This window comes from Micropterus dolomieu, linkage group LG02 (genome assembly GCF_021292245.1).
Source record: "Micropterus dolomieu isolate WLL.071019.BEF.003 ecotype Adirondacks linkage group LG02, ASM2129224v1, whole genome shotgun sequence".
NCBI classification, from domain to species: domain Eukaryota; kingdom Metazoa; phylum Chordata; class Actinopteri; order Centrarchiformes; family Centrarchidae; genus Micropterus; species Micropterus dolomieu.
Genome location: NC_060151.1, coordinates 3209515 through 3226780, shown reverse-complemented (window position 1 = coordinate 3226780; position 17266 = coordinate 3209515). Strand labels below are relative to the sequence as shown.

General features: G+C 41.5%; 1 protein-coding gene across 1 annotated transcript in view; it reads right to left on the bottom strand.

Moving 5' to 3' along the window:
• Nucleotides 1–17: 17 nt before the first annotated feature.
• Nucleotides 18–17266, bottom strand: part of LOC123957643 — a 21345-nt gene continuing 4096 nt past the window's right edge. The window contains exons 6-10 of the mRNA XM_046030600.1: nucleotides 8945–9000; nucleotides 6224–6479; nucleotides 4956–5127; nucleotides 4681–4775; nucleotides 18–3785 (exon numbers count right to left, since the gene is read on the bottom strand). Coding sequence (XP_045886556.1) covers nucleotides 3635–3785; nucleotides 4681–4775; nucleotides 4956–5127; nucleotides 6224–6479; nucleotides 8945–9000 — 730 coding nt within the window. The 3' untranslated portion in view covers nucleotides 18–3634. The remainder of the gene's footprint in view (nucleotides 3786–4680; nucleotides 4776–4955; nucleotides 5128–6223; nucleotides 6480–8944; nucleotides 9001–17266) is intronic.

Below are 17266 nucleotides of genomic sequence, written 5' to 3'. Positions count from 1 at the left end.
ACACCAGTACAAATAGCTACGAAAACGAAAAACCTTTATTGCCTAAAACAGACAATTAAAAGTAGATGGGCCACAACAGTGACACTGCAAGGGTAACCAATAAACATGCAACAGGACAACACTAGCTAATCTGCTAAATACAGAGAAAGGTTTCAGAGACAAGATAGAGAAGCTAAGTAGCAAACCCAGGTCTAGCTGATCCAATCCCTTCCCATCAAAGGTAACGTGTAACAGAAGGCAGTCATAGTGCAGGACATTTTCCTTATAATACTAATGTACATGAAAATATAAGTCCCAACGGCCAGAAGTTCTAAAAAAAAAATAAAAGATCTTCAGGAAAAGTACTGAATATATTTAATTGAAAACAGACAAAGTAGAAAGGTTAGGCCCAACATACAGATACTAACATGCAGAGTATCACAGAAATTTTAGAGTCAGAGGTTTGACTTTAAATGCTATAAACTCTTTAAACTGACTCAACTTACTTTGAAAAAGAAAAAGATAAATCCCACACACAAACTCAACTCAGTTCAGCCTCTTAAGGAAACAAGTAGAGGTCAAAAACATCAGAGAGCTGATCTTGGTCAAGTGTGTAATGAGCATCTTCCCATTTCATCATCTGGCCTTGTTGTATGAAGTACTTAGGCAGAAATATTGGGACTGTTTTTATGTAGCTTGCTGCTTTGTACATGTCTTCCATAGAATGTCACTGAGGGTTAAGGCTCATTAAAGTCTTTCTGGAACAAAAAGTAAACATTTAAAAATAGCTGCTGTTTCAAATGTGACACATGGCAGCGCAAGGCGAAGCAGAAGAATGTCCACTGAAAATTAATTTGCATTACAGTAAGGAAAACATTTTCAGAATTAAATGTTGTCTTTAAAGGTGAGCTCTCTCATTAATCTCCAGCCGCAGCAGGCCACTGAAAACCAACAGTTCAGAGATCAGGGATTGTAACTAGCTAAGCCGGGTCTGCTAACAGAGGAAGCTACTATGCTAACTTTAATACAGTATACATAGAAATAAGCACAGCCGGGCTACATTCGACACATTAAACGCAGCAGAGAGAACACCACTGAAAGACCTCTCATATGAAGCAGTCATGTTAATCATGCTGAATTCAAAAGTTTTATTTAATATCAAAATGTGTTTTAACATAGGACCAGTCTGCACGCAAGCAAGATGAACCAAGAAATACTCTAAATGTGCTGAAACATCATGTCTTGAGTGTTGCCCGGCCAGTGCAAGCTAAAATAATACAGCATTAAAAAAAAAAACAAAACACACGTAGCTGAGTGTCTGTGATGGTTCAGAGGAGACTGGAAATGAAGATTTTAAACATACTTTCAATCGTTCCTCCATTAGCAATAAAAGCTAGTTGTTTGTTACAGAGCCGCGGTCTCACATCCACCTACCAGCCATGGTCATAGGAATTAACAAGCAGAAACTTTCACCATAAGCCAGATGTGATGAATGTGCAGATCACATCTGATAAATCACTGACATATGGCTGGTCAAGTGTCCCACTGATGGTTGTCTTGTCCAACACTATTCACTTCTGGTTCAAACTGGGGCACGTTTAGACAGAGAAACTTTATCATCAAGTTTCAGCAGAGAGAGAGAGATTTTATATATATATATATATATATATATATATAATACTTGTTTTCCTATTCTTACAATTTGGTTTCAAACAATAGCTGTACCTTGCAAATAAACATGATTTTTAGTCCAGCTTGCTTTTAATAAAACACCATCAGGGTTCCTGAAGAAATGCAATTGGAGCGCAGTGCGCTGAGAGGTTACCATCAGAGTTTGGCTGAAGTGGAAACCTGCCGATTCTGAGCCTAGCACTGCGTCCATTCCAGTTGTATGATGCGTTTGTCGGAGCAATCATCAGTTGGATCCATCTAATCTACGGCTTTAAGAGCATCTCACTTTGTTTAGACTGGAGTCCTTGGTTTGACATATGAGAGGCAACTCTTCAAGTCAGTGTGCTCGTCAATCTAGCAGTGGAAAATGAAAACCTGCCAGATGCTGATTTTGCTGCTGTTTGTACACTATCAGCCACTCTGGCAGGTAACCAACCAGCCTTAGTTCTATTAAAAATTAACTGAATAAAATTGCTAAACTGGCACGAGAAGTCTGGGAACTAAAGTCTGTACACTTATGGTTATACTTATAGTTCACTACTTCTGTAAGTGGTCATTTTACTTCTTGTCCTAGGGGCGACAATTTGGCTTCCTACTAAACAAATACTGTGACCTAGTCTTGAAAATGGCTGGTGAATTGACAGTATTACCACATGACTGACTTTCCCTGACCATGTTCAAGAAAATACCAAGACTAACTCAAACTGCAACATCATAATATATACCTTAATTTCTATAACACATATGATTGTGTCACACAAAATACAGCAGATGGACAGTTTTACATTCACAGAAAAGCTACACGTTTGCCTCTAAACCGCCACCAAATTAGCACAAATACTTCAACTAATGGTTTGATAAACAGACTTTCATTCATTTTAATACAAAAAATTTAACAGGCAGTACAGGGTTTGGCCAGTAGCACCACCCATGGCTGGAATGACTGCACTGTTTCAGCTTTTTAAACTGTTTTGGCAGACAACTGCAGGACATTTGAACACTGGCTGGTTGGCTGCCACATTGGCTGGTAGGACATGTAAGGCCAAAGCCAACAACTGGTGGTCTTTTCATGTAGACTGTACATTTCACACTAACATGGACAGATTAACAAAGACGGGTTTCTGTGTCAACCTGTCCGTGTTAGATGAAATGTAGAATAGCTTCGATCAAGAACAGTGTTGTTAAGTCAGCAATAATGAGAACCCAGGTGGCACGAAAACAACAGATACTTAAAGACATGAATGGTTTGTCCGTTCTTTCATTCCTCCATAATACCTTGCCACTTCACTCCCCTCCAAAAGACGTTCCCCCCAAAGTATCCTAACAAAGCAGGAAGGGAAGCTTGTGCTCTCTGATCCGCTATAATTTGAGCCACTTTCATCAGCTGGAAAACATTTCTTAAAAACAGGAATTCTAAATGAGGAGTGGCGTACCGGGGGAGAGAAACATTCAGCTTGCTTCTCACGTGGATGGACACGTTAAAGAGGTAGCTTGACAGCTTGCATTGTAGTCCTGTATTTCCAACACCAGGCACCTGTCACCAAATCGAGCAGACAAACACTTTTAAGTAATTTCACTGTATTCAGTTCAATATTCATCTTGTGACGCCAAGGAGGAATGCTAGCAGAATAAAGGCCCCGGTGCCCATCAAGCGACACGTCCCTGGTGACAGAAAGACATTAAAATAAGACTAAGTGTCAACATACCTCTTTAAAATATTTTTACATTTTCAGTCAAGATACAGGCGGGAGCATCTTTTGAGGAAAGGACACCAGTCTCCTTTCAGGGCAGGAAAACAAACTTCTTTCCTTTCAGCTACATTGGCAGTTCACTCCCAACAATCTGGGATTTTCTCCACTTTCCCTGCCAAAGTGGCTGCTAGAATCAATTACTTGAACAGTTCACCAGCATATAGTTGCTTTCCCGCCCTGGAACTTCCATACTTTCTTTTCCTCTTTGCACCTCTGCCTCCTCCTCCACTCGTCTAGTCTTTTTTCTCCTCCTCTTTCTTCTCCTCCTCCTCCGTGGGGTAAGAGTGCCAGGTGAGGCGCTCCTCATAGAAAGAGATGACCACCTGGGGACATTTGATGTTGGCCTCCTTGGCTGGGACGAGGTCGGCCTCGTCTGAGTTCTTCCTGTTAATTTTAATTCAGGAGAAAAGAGAGGAGGGAGGAGTAGAAGGGGAGAATCAACATGCAAGAGAGACGGGACAGAAAGGAGGAGTAAGGAGCAGGGGAAAGACAAAAAAAACAACAGATAGGACAAACAAACGAGAGGGAGGTAAAGAGAGAGCGCAAAAGAGAACAGTGTTTGACAATGGGCTCTTGGCTATTTCTTTCCTCTAACTATAAACACAAAGTAAAGGTTTTAGTCTGGTAATTAACAAGGATAACCACCCAAAGTTGTTCTCTGGGACAGTGGTTCCCAACTGGTGAGTGAAATCTGAGTGGGTCGTGAACATGTGGTTTACTTTCAACTTTACTGTGAATTTCTACAACAGTGCTTTTATTTTAAAAGACTGTTTTCCACTTCCTAATGGGCCTCAGTGCTGCAACCTGCAACTTCACAATGCAACTTCACATTCTTGAACATCTGTTCACTGTAACGGACTTTCCTCCTCAGTTTGAGGGGAAGCTTGCTTCACTACTGAACAAACAGTCAACAACAACATAGACTTTGTAAAATAAAGAATTTACGGCAGAGCTTTTATTTTGAACTGGCATAAAAAGCAGGTAGGCCAGCCAATGAATGAAATTTCATTTTTTTTCCTTTATGATAATTTAATATACAAAATAGCTCATATTTTAATTGACATCTGTCCGGTTCTATTCATTTGTTGCACTGATGTGTACATATAGGAGGACTCCTAGTGGTAAGATAAGATCCATTGTGAACACAACAAATTACAATCCATAACCTGTCTCAGTTTTTTTGTTTGTTAAACATACTGTTGAATCCCAAATCACCTTTAAAAATAAATCTACCACAAAGCCATCTCTGGACCTTTATAAAATGACAGTGAAGACCCACCACTTCATGAGGAACATCAGCTCTCCACTGGAGTCTGTTGCTCCAATAATCCTTTCCGGCTGCAAACCTCTGCCAAACCCTCTGGCCTTCTCACCCTGGAGACAGGAAGTATAAAAACAAGAAGCCACATGACCAAAAAAAAACAAAAAAAAAAAACAGACGGGTAACAGATAATGCTGCTACGTTGTATATAATTAGTTAAATTGTAAATTTATTTGTGGTCTAGCTAACTGCTGGGAGTCTTTAGTTTGAAGCATGAAGTCTCCTTCACTCACCTCCTCCTTCTTCCTCTTGCTCCCTCGCTCCTCTGAGTCTCCCGAGGCCTCGCTGGTGACTTTCCTCTTGCCCTCCTTCTTTTTCTCCTCCTTCTCTTTGTGTTTCTGCATGTACTCTGCGATAAGGTCGGGGCAGTCCAGGTTCTCTTCTGGCTCCCATGTGTTATCCTCACTAGAAAGGTGGGTGCAGACAGCACACATGAATGGAACATGTTCACTCAGCATTTGTTCGGAACACATTCTCAATCTTAATTAAGGCATGAAACATGCGAGGACCCTATTGAAAGAGAAGGAATTATTCTTTTTCCCCCCCAAATGAATCCCATTTTTGGCGGCCTAAACAGGCTTGAAAACTCAAGAAACTTTTCACAAAATTCAAGCTTGGGGAAAATTTTCATGCAATATGGTTTTGGCGCAGGTAGTGGGAAAAAAATGGCAGATGCATCATGTCCAGGCCTACAAAAAAGCCTCTGGGAGCGATGCCCGAACCCCAACAGGAAGTCAGCCATTTTGAATTTAACGGCCATTTTTGGCGATTCCCAGGCTCCATACTTTAACAAACTCCTCCGATCGACTTCAAATTTTGGCTGTGCAATCTAAAGGCATTGACAATCAAAAATTGTGCCAACTGTGAGTTTTCGCCGAAAGGGGTGTCCCATGGCGTGGCCTCGAATATCGATGATTCGCCATGAAACAGGAAGTTTTTCCAGTGTACATGCTCAGACCTGCACCAAACTTTACATTTTTGACAAGTGTCCTGCCCTGAGCACATCTACATGCTAATATTCACTTAATGCCATAGCCTTAACTATTGGCAACAGGAAGCAAGCCATTTCTGATAATCATCTGATTTACAAGGCATTTTCATAGCGTGGTCCACACTTTATGTACACAACAGAATTACCGGGTGTTCTCTAGCGCCACATAGGGGACACAGGAACCGACGATTAACTCCTTCATGACTGCTCCAAACTACGCGATAATTCAGAGCTGTCTCCCTGTCCAATGCCGCTTGTAGCTTTGATTCCTAATACTTTCTTTGTTTTTTAAAAATGCAGTGTTTAAGGTAATTTGCAGGCCGGTAATTTAATAGCAAAATTCTAAACTTTCAATTTTGTGGGCATGATGCAATGCTGATCCTTTATGCTGTCATTTATTTGCAATTTTTAAACAAAAAAACTTATTTGCTACCAGAAACAAATCCTTAAAATACCAAAAGGGCCTAGAACACCAACAAGAGTGTTAACTTAGTGGAAACTCATACTCACTCAGAGAACCCCTTCCATTTCAGCAGAAACTCCGCTTTGCCCTTCACCACTCTGCGGTCCAAAACCTTCTCCACCACATATTCCTCCTCTTCCTCCTCCTCCTCCGGCGCTGCTGCTGCTGGTGCTGCAGCTACTGGCGCTGCTGCAGGTGCGGCGGCAGGTGCCGCTGCAGGTGCGGCAGGCTGCTCCTCCTCATCAGCCTTCTTGCCCTTCTTTCCTGCAACAGTCGCCAGCTTGAAGTCTGCTGAGGGCGCCTCTGGTGGGCCGACAAGGAAACATGTGGATAATGATAAGGATTATAATAATAGAGTGATAAATGAATTATAGTTCATTTATAGCACGTTTTAATACTATAATTTTCTGTTTGAATAGTGAAAACACACTGGCATATGAGCTGCCCAGTCCTGAACACTTACGAGGCCAAAGCATCTCCTGCATTAAAACTGACATGACATGTAGGGACTAAAAGATAACTGAAAAGTGGTGATCTACAAGCTACATGTACAGCAACATGTAGCCGTCTTGTCTTTTACTATAGTTATATGGCTATACTCACAGGCAGGGGTGGAAATTAACACCTGCCAAGCACCAAATGCGGGTAGATTTTGCATTTGGTGGCCAAATGTTGGAAGGCTACCTGCCACATTGGCGGATAAACTATTCGGTACGATATTGCCATAATAGCTTTATGACGGTACACAACAGCGTTTCTTTTTGTCGTGTGTCGCACTTAATTTTGTCCCCACTGTACCCATTGATCTAAAATCGTGTAACACTGATTAGGGGCGTTCATTGGTTGTTTTTTTATGTTCATTTCAGGTTACTTGTGTCTGATTGGCGCATATATTTATATATTTATATATATATATATATATATGGGGGTGGACGTTAGGGGATTGAAGTCGGGGTCGGGAGCCGTCAAGTCGTGCTTGGAGTACCTGGAGTGTTTTTAGCATTTAACTAGCTAGTTACCACTATAACGTGCATACCTGTCTACCCTTCCGTTTCCCCTGGGCTTCTCCCGTATTTTACCGTTCTCTCCAGGTATCCCCCCATTAAAATATCTCCCTGTAAATCTCCCGTTTATTTATACCTGCTGTTTGCTACGTTCCCCTCCGTTAAAGCCAGTGGCAGCATGTAGAACAGCTCGCAGCACCCGCAAATAAAACAAGAAGAAGAAAAGCAACGGTTCAGGACGGATGATGCGTTGCTACACAGAGTATTTCACATGCATTAGCCCGTAAAAAAAGAGATACGTGCGAACCAGAAAAATTATTTACTATGTGCTAGTAAAAACTACAACCTACAGTCATTTCTGTGCATGAATGGTTGTGATGTTTTTGTTAGTACTTAGCATTAATAAATTACAGACCAACGTATACCGTTTTACTTTCACACAGATGATGATGACCTCCAATTAATATTAGGCCTATAGTAGTGATAAACTTTATATGAAAGTTTAATGAATATAGTGGTGGGGGGGGGGGGGGGGGGAGGCTGAAGCAGAGCATAAAATAAAAATTAAGTTGAATGATTAATAAGCATCTTGTAAGCCTGTTATGTCTTAAGTACATTTTATAGCAATACATTTATTTTGCTTCAAATTTCAATCTGGTGTCGTCTTTAAGTTTGTATTAACCAGAATGTGTGAGTGTGTGTATGTGTGTGAGAGTGTGAGTGTGAGTGAGAGAGAGAGACACCCCCATGTATGTGTCTGTTACAGTGTGACAGCTTCTCAAGACCAAGAAAAGTCCATCTCATTTTCCAAACAGCTGGAAAAGTGAAGTCGGTTAGCGCTAGCCAGTTTAGTCCTTAGCTTTATGGTTCTTTATATAATCTGCTTTATCTTTTCCAACTATGATATGGTAAAAATTAGGGCTGCATGATTAATGTAATCGCAACTACAATCGTGATGATGTTACATGCGAAAACATAACAGCTGTAACTGGATTTATTATTCAACTAGTGGTTAAATAGTATATCAAAAATTATAATGAATGTAGTAATTAATATATTATTGTTATTCTAACAGTATACCATCTGACCATTGTACTCTATTCATTGTTTTAATATTATACACTCATGTATACTAGTTCCTCCTCCAGGTTGTGATTAGAGCCTCTGCTAATGTACATTTAGCCAGAGCCAGTATACCAACATGTTCATTTGTGGCTCATTTGTGTTTAGATAGGTTAAACCTCTGTTGTTCGTCATTGTCCGAGCTATATTGTCCAAAACTGTACTGGATATATGGACTGACAGTTTGGCTTGTGTATGTATGTGCGCATTGTTGTTGATATTGACCAATTGTTCTTGTCTATATGTTGGTTTAGGTATGACACATTAAGATTGTTCCAGGGACAGCAGATATAAAATAGCCTTTTGGTGAATTCTGGCACATTATTTTTGTATTATTAGTGTGCACTGTCCCTTGATCGGTAACAGGGTGAAACTACACGAGCTGACAGCGGTTGTGTCACCCGACGCTGGTCTCCAAACACACGAAACAGCTGTTTGTTATTCTAAAGATAGAAATTATAAAAGACAAAGAATGTGGGTGAAACGATGGATGAGCACATGCAGGTACCAGGGATCGTCTGAGCTACAGAGAGAGCTGGAGGGGAGTAAAAAGGTGCAGCTCCCCACACCACCGCTTACTTTGGCTTGCCTTCAACCCACCAATCAATCATGATTTCAGTTAAATGCTAAAGTTGCTGTTACCTTGTCCGTGGTCCGCTGGCAGAACACCGGCTGCTTTTTGATCAGATGCCGTCGTGCTGTTGCGGACGCGACATAAGTTTTGTTTTACGGTGGACTGATGGTAACATTAACTGTTTTCTTTTAGCTTGAAATAATCCCATACTGTGGACACTTCTTTGTCCCTTGCTATTTTCTCTTTCTACCTCCACTTTGCAAACAGTGCCATTATAATAACCTCGTGTTCACAGAGTAAACGCGATGTGCGACAGTTATAAATGTCCGTGCTAAACAGTGTGCTGGATAGTTACATGGGTGAAACAAAGCATCGACGCAAATTCATCTATATTCTTCGATTTAATCGATGAATCATTTCAGCCCAAGATGTGTCACAGTAGGAATCTAACCTGGTTCTTTCACACCAAAGTCATGTCTATTATCCACTGCACCATCACCACCCCACAATCTTTAAACATCCTACTTTATTACTCATATTTGCATTCTTTCATTGGGGCAGCTCAGTTTTAATGAATGCGTTTTTGTAACACATGAGTGCACTGTACTCCCTGTCCCCTCAAAAACAATGGTAGGGGAAACAATGCAATATATTTACCTCAAATAGGGATGAAATGGTTACCGCTAAGTTTTGTGTAAGGATGCACCGAAATGAAATTTCTTGGTCAAAGCCGAAAACAAATACAATGAAAAAATGTCCTTTTCACTCACTGTTTCCCACAGGATTTGGAGGGACTATGGTGGGTGGGTCCAAGGCCCAAGAGGTAAAGTCCGGTAAAGTAAATTACATGTGTCTATTTACTTGTAATGTACACATGTAATATATTTTATACTTTCTGTGAATAGAGTTCAATTAATCTTATTTCCATATTGTATAGACAAACACATTTTCAAAATGGGTCAGACCGTTTGTTGCCTTTTCTAAGAAGTTAGCCACAGATCGAGTGGATGTGCTAGGGGACAATTCAGCAGAACAAAGTCTGCAAACGGGCATTTTTGCATCTTTCTCTGACACTTTAAAATTCTTCCACACTGCTGACATGTCAACGTAATTGGTCGGTAAAATTTAATCTGACTTTGACCGAACACAGAAAGTGCTATTTTTTACTATTTTTGGACAATTAATTTCAGTGGCTGAACATTCGGTGCATCCTTAGTTTTGTATTTGATTTGATTCTGGGAGTGATGGCCTATCACAAGACCTGTCTTAAAAAGAACGTATGTATGTCCTTTAATTTATAATCTGACAAAAAGGAAAGACCCAGACTCCCCATCCAACCCAGATCAAAAGCCACAGGGATTCCATGTTAGGCCAGGCAAGAGAGAAAAGAAGCTGAAACCTGAGTAGAGAAAGACAGGAGGAGGGGTCACCAGATAAAGAGCTGTACCGTTTCAAAGGACTGGCTCAGACAAACACTGTGAAAGCCTTTAACTATTACATCTGGAGTGTGTCTGCTAGTGGTCCCACTCCAGCAGCCATTTTGACAACTAGAGAGCCAAAGCCATGACACCACATCCAGGCTAGCTGCTGTTATTCAATGCCAACTCTCATTCAGCATTCCTACCACCGCCTTGTCTAAAACTATTATGTTCTTTACTTTACCACTACACCAGTTGGTATTATAAATGTAAACCATTGTGATTTTAAAAGAATCAAAACAATCAGCTTCGTAGTACAGAAAAAAATAAATACAAGCCCTTCAGTACTTGGGGTACTTGTCCCATAACTTAGCTTCATCCAAAAATCATCTTCTAAAGTAATTTTTCACTTTTTAGCCGTTACGTCGTATGGTAATACAGCTAGCATGCCGTCCATTTTTTAACTAACTATTAAAAACTCATCACCGTATGACATTGTTGCACCGGGCACATTGCAATGTTTGCTAAAAACTACAGTGACCCAAATCTTTTTTTTTATACAGTAAATATTGATGGTCCACTTTAAAAAATTTACACCAATAGTATGGGGCAATGGGCTTGGAGCTGAGAGGCACAGACAGGGTAGGGAAGTCAAAGCATTGGCTTCATGAGCAACTGCGACGACAAAGAATATCACCATCCCTTTTACCAGCTACGTCAACTCTATTATAAAATATAAACGATGTTGAGTTAATGAGCTAACCCCTGCTAACCCCCCCACTTCCAGAACGAAAAACAAAACCAGCACACTTAAAAGTAACATTTTATATTTTAAACATTCATCACCGGTTGGGCATTAAACACATCACTACTGCGAATACAGGGAGATTTACCTGGTGGTGAGAGAATTAGACCCTGTCTACACAAACAAGATTTTACAAAACCATGACTATTCTATGAAGATTTTAAGAAACGCTGGTTGCAGTGTTGTCATGTAGACAGACAAACCGGAAGTGTTGCTTTGTAACGTCAGAGTGCGTGCCGTGTGCGCCACTGCCTTCTTCGTTTACAATTTTATTAGGCTCTGATTGGCCAACATGGCTTTACGGTTAGGGTCATATCCCCGTCTGGTGGTTTGGCATGCTCTTGACAGCGCCTTATAGCATGTCGACAGATTTTTTTTTTTAATGAAGGAGGAAAAACTCTGGTTATAAAAGAAAACACCCGTGTACATGTGGACTAGGCCTAAAATCAGCACTGTGAACTTGTTTAGCATCAGCTTGACGGATGTTTTTTCATATCAGCGTCTTCCACACACAAGATTTTACGTCCGTGGGCTACTCAGGTTTTATTAAAGGAAACCCAAATATATTTGGCGAGCATTTTACAGAGAAACATAGGGAGAGATGCTATCTATTAGGTTATAAGATGCAGACACACAGATTGTTTTACAAGCACAGACCCAGTGAACAGAGGTGTCATTTGGTACAACGTTAATTTTGGTCATTTTGATAAGCTTCGTTATTAACAAATCCACATGTGGCACACCTGGGGCTGAAAACGGTATCGCTGGTGGAAATTGTGCGTTCTATGCCTTTTTGGCAACTTTATAAATGTAGCCCACTGCTGATGGAGAAAGTACACCCAGCAGACACATACAGGGAGTGAGAGACAGGACGAGGTGGGGGTGTTTGCAGTAGAGGCGTGTCAATGTGGGGATGTGGGGAAAAGAGAACTGAAGGGAAAGTAGGCTAGTGAGTAAACACTACAATAAAATACAACCTAAGCTACTAGAAATATAAATATACCTGCTAACCCCAACACCGAGTTTCTCCCCTGTCCTGTCAGGGCCCATCCGGGGGAATATCACGGATCCTGAAAAAATGTCAGCCTCTAATATGCATTGCTAAGGCTCTATCCTGACCAAACAGGTGGCTGTAGTAACAACTTGTCATCCACAAGGTAGCCATGCCATAATCATACCCTGCTTTATAGTCTATTTTTACTAAATTAACCTGAAACTAGCAATTGAGACCATAAACTCATTAGCAAAATGTTTTTTCTGACGTAGGGTCATTTTTTTCATAGACCTCTAAACCGCCCCTTGCGGCCATTATACAGAATGCAGGTTTACGGTATTGGCTGCACTTCTCAGACCCCGAGGCTATCCGCTTTCACTCCTTAACCCCTGTAGTCACGTGGCGTCTAATGTTCATCTTTGTTGGCTAACTTACAACCCCGTTAACAAAAGAGAGTCTACCTGATTATCATTTTGTCATTTGGAAAATCCCAAATGTGCCGGCTAACATGACCAGGACTAATGTGGTGGTTAACATTAAAGAAAAACGCCCCCCTCCATGCCTCTCGAATAACACTGAGCATGATCTGCAGGCTGCATCCACCGAAAGACACACAGCGGGAATCGCAACTCCAATTTACACACCTGGGCAAATTAAGTCACCATGTCATGAGTTGAAGGGTTCTTACATTACCTCAACAGTAAAACAAAGCTGTTCTGTCCAGTGTTTCATAAGAGCAGCGTCGAAGCCAGCGTGGTGCAGTTTGTCCACAGCGCCTGCACACGCCGTAGCCTCGCGCACGGCATTAAATAACGCTAGTCGGCGAATGCCAAAGTATGTTCAGATACTCATTTCATTGATTTCGCCACAATACATTGCAATTCAATAAAACCTGAGCAAGTAGACGAGCTGGTCGGCCTGCTCCCTGCAACCAGAGGGCAACATGGCTGGCGTGTTTTCCCTCAACAGCTAACTGTTAGCTAACACATGAGCCTTACCTTTACAGAGAATGCTTCGCAGCGCTTTTAAGGGCTTACGGTAGGCCCGAGTGACAACGCTGTGATTTGACCTGTCTGTTGTAGACGATGAAAAAGCCGACGGCGCGCAAGTGGCGACACACACAACTACCCAGGAGCTGAATGGCGTGCTTTGGAACGACTCTCCCTGTACGTGATTTGCTGCTGTATAACACAATAGCCTGAGCGTCGCTCACAACCAGTACCGATGCCGTTCTGCCCGCCAACAGCTCCACCGGACGTTACGTCAACACAAGGCATAATGGTAGGTGAAGTCTTTGCGGTTTCCGATTCAGACCGGACCAAATCCCAATTAAACCTAAACAAATATTTTCTGCAGCATATAAACAAACCTTTGTTTAAATATAAATAATGTGCACTACTGCCTGCACTACACTACTTTCACAGTGTAAACATTCATGTTTAGATGACATTCCTGTGAAATCCCAGATATCATGGGTTTTTTAAGTAGCCTATTAGATGAAGGATGCAATATGAACTTCCGCTCCATCATTGATAAAATTCAATCTGTCCAATGAGTATAGAACAGACAATGTATTGAATTGGACTACTTTGGGTGGTCACTGTAAATTTATTGCACTGGTAAACTAATTCATTCAGTAAAACAAAAGCTGAAGGTATCCAGGATAACATATGATGCACTTGCTTTAAATGCAGAGTCCTCTCTTTGTGAATTTGTTGATAAGATGCTATTTAAAATTGTTTGCAAAACAAAACCCATTAGCCTATCAAAAACTTTGTGATAATAAATACTGTTGACTCTGGCGGCCTTAATTATTTAGAATTAGGATTTTTTTTTAGAATGAGCCCAAACTACACTTTTAAAATCAACTGGATCAAAAATGTCCATGTGGACCTTCACTCCAAATTAGGGAATGCTTGTTATTAATCAGAGGGGCGTGGCTGAGTTGTGACTTCTTTTTTTAATATATCCTGACCCTCCCCGGAGCTACAAATATTTTTCCTTGAGCCTCACTAAGTGACTGGGGGAAAATACTCCATATTTGTATTCAAACCAAAAGGTATGGTATTGGGGAAAATAAAAAAGCAGAGGTTGACCTTTTCCAACTATTATGCGTGAATTATACTTTCCGAGTACGCGAGAGTCCGCGTGACGAAAAAAATCGTCATCAGAGGGGGTACACGCAGAGACTCTTTCAGTTGTAGAAAATGTATGGAATATTATAGGTTAGTTCACAATAAGCAAGAGTGTAGGTTTTCCTTTGGAGGAGACACTTATTTAGAGGTGGGGTCTGGGGTCTCAGATTTTTAGCATTAAACAATTAATTTCCTGCATTCTGAATATTATGTCCTCCAGGTTTTTATGGTTAATAGAATCAAATTGTCTCATGCTATATGAATTGTTTTTAAGTGGACACAGGGACAAGACAAATCCTGTTACTGACATGGAGGCACTGATTGCTTGTCTAATAGTTTGACTTGTCTGTGAAGAAGGAAGCAGATTCATTACAGGCCCTGTTGGATAGAAGTTCAGAGGCTACAGACACAGGAGGGTTGGTTAGCCTGTCGACGGTAGCAAACAGGGCACGTGCATTATTAATGTTTTTGGTGATGATGTCAGAGAAGAAGGACCGCCTTGCATTTCTCAGCTCTAAATTATAAATGCGAAGTCTTTATAGATGTCATAATGAACCTGGAGATTTGTTTTCCGCCACCTGCGTTTAGGGTTTGGTGGACCCCTTTGGTGGAATTACAGATTGAACGGAAATTGGTTCGAAGAACGTCGGTATGGTTATTGCGGATGTAGCTATGGTAGGCATGGGAAGAGCGACGGCTGAGAAATCGGCAGTGCGGTCTAGTGCCCGATGCGGATGGCTGGACCTCTTGCCCCCAAAGAATGGCAGCGGTGGTAATCTGGTGCGGTTTGAAAGGGTGGAGGAAGGAGGAGGGTGAGGACTGTTCTGGCGGCTGCCGGGTGCAAGCATTGCCTCCGCGGCGTGGGCTATGTGGTTTTCATAGAGAAAGGGATGCCTTTCCAAGAAGAAAGGAACTCGCGTCACAAGGCTACAGTGCCGTTGGGTACCGTGTGATTGAATACTGACTCTGGCCGACTGTAGAAACAGTCACGTCTGGCTGTATTTTAGCTGTGAAGGTAATAATGACGCTGTGTGTGATGAGTGTGCAAAGACAGTGAAATACTTTGACAACACTTCCCTAAACATCTGAGATTAAGTCTGTCACAATAATAGGATGATGTTATGAAGCGGCAATTCTGAGCAGGATATTTTTATTTATAATTAAAGAATATGACAGTAGTTTGATGTGTTGTCATTATGCAGCTAGTATTTTGAATTGGTAAGGGCACAGCCTACTCCTTATTTCTCTCATAAGTACATAAATGGGAGGTCACATTAAACTAGAAATAAAATATGTAAAAAGTATTACTAAGTAAGTACCAGCCTGGGTATTACTTGGTATTGGATCATATAGGAATTAAGTGGTATCGCACATCAGTAGTGCTGGAATATGGGAATGAGGATGGGGCTATTGGTGCTTGGCATAGTGGTGCCACGGGGGAAGAGAGATGAGTCTATGTCGTGGTAAGTCCTGGTGGTGATGCTGATGGCCGGTGCGGTGGATTGGGAAAGATGTGGCGCAGCGCCTTAGCTAGCTGTAGCCGTGGCTGAATGGACAGGAACACCAGTGGCAGTAGCTACACAAGAAAGAGATTAAGCCTCCTATTCAGGAAGAATGGCTCTGTTGGTAGTAGCTGAAGGAAGTGGAGGAAAGGAAGAGGCGTGGTCCTGTTCCTGAACCTCAGTTTACATAACTCTCCATGAGTGGATGTGTCAGACTTTGGCCCAATCCCAATGTCCACCCTCACAGACTTACAGACTTTGAAGCGCATTCCAGTGAAGTCCGTGAGGGTTTAGGGCTGTCCCACTGTCAAATCGTCAAGTGCGTGAGGGCTCTCTCGCGGACTTTTTCAGCCCTTTTTAGACCCTTTTCGTAAGTCCACATTTCTGCAGACTTTGCCTGAGGGAATTGCCCACAGTTTATAGCGGTATGACATGAAACCATAGACTGTATATAAGAAATGGACGTAGTCATCGTGACGTCACCCATTGGTTTGTGGCCTGCCATTTTGAAGCCTCGAGTTTGGCCGATAGGTTGCCGCCATGTCGAGTTTTTGCAACCAGGAAGTGCCCGGAAGTGACGATACGGTGGAGCCAACGGCCGTGTGCAGCGCTAGCCAGCTTGCTTAGTTGAGTGCAACTGAAACTCACGTTAACTCATTTTAACAGGGCTGATAACTTTGTCTAGCGAACAACAGTCTTAAAACTAAATGTACTCAGAGAAAGTGAACAGCCGACTCCTAATAAGCTTTTTCAATGGTGCTGGTTAAATTTACACAGTGCCAAGGGTACGATTCGGCTCTAGCCTGATTGACAGGAAGCCATGGTAACGACTTGTAAATCATAGATAATCCCGCCCTGAAACATACTCTGCTTTGTGGTCTATTTTTAAAATAAATGGGACCGTAATTTACTAAATGAACATCATTTTGTATTGAAGAAGACTTGCCACTGAGACCATAAACTCATCATTTCCCATTATTTCTAATGGAGCCGGACTTCTTTTTGCAACCAGAAGAGTCGCCCCCTGCTGGATTTTCAATAGAATGCAGGTTTCAGCGACTTCCGCATCGGCTTCATATTGCTTCATATATTCATAAGCTTCCCGCTTGCGTGAAACATGGGGTTACCAGGGGAAGCCCGGAAGCGAGAGAAAAATCCCAGCAAATCTGCAGTATGAGAAGAAGAAAAACAGTAAACAAACAAGCATCGACGCCAACGCTGACGTTAACATTGTTAGAATTTTTCTTAACTTAAGATGGTACATAGAACACATGAAATCGGAGGAAAGCAACCACCTTTACACACTTAATTTATTCAACTATTTATTTTAGTTTTTGCTTAATGATGCTGTTTTGACCAACAATAGTGTATTGATTATTGACAAATATATACTGACATTTACCTCTCCTCCACTCTGTAGGGCAAGAGTATGCAGGACTTAAAAATCAGGCAAAAACATAAAATAAGTGTGCAACGTGTTTCAGCGTCGTCAAGGTAATGTGATAAAGTGGCAAAGTGCTTTCCCGTTCCTGTTTA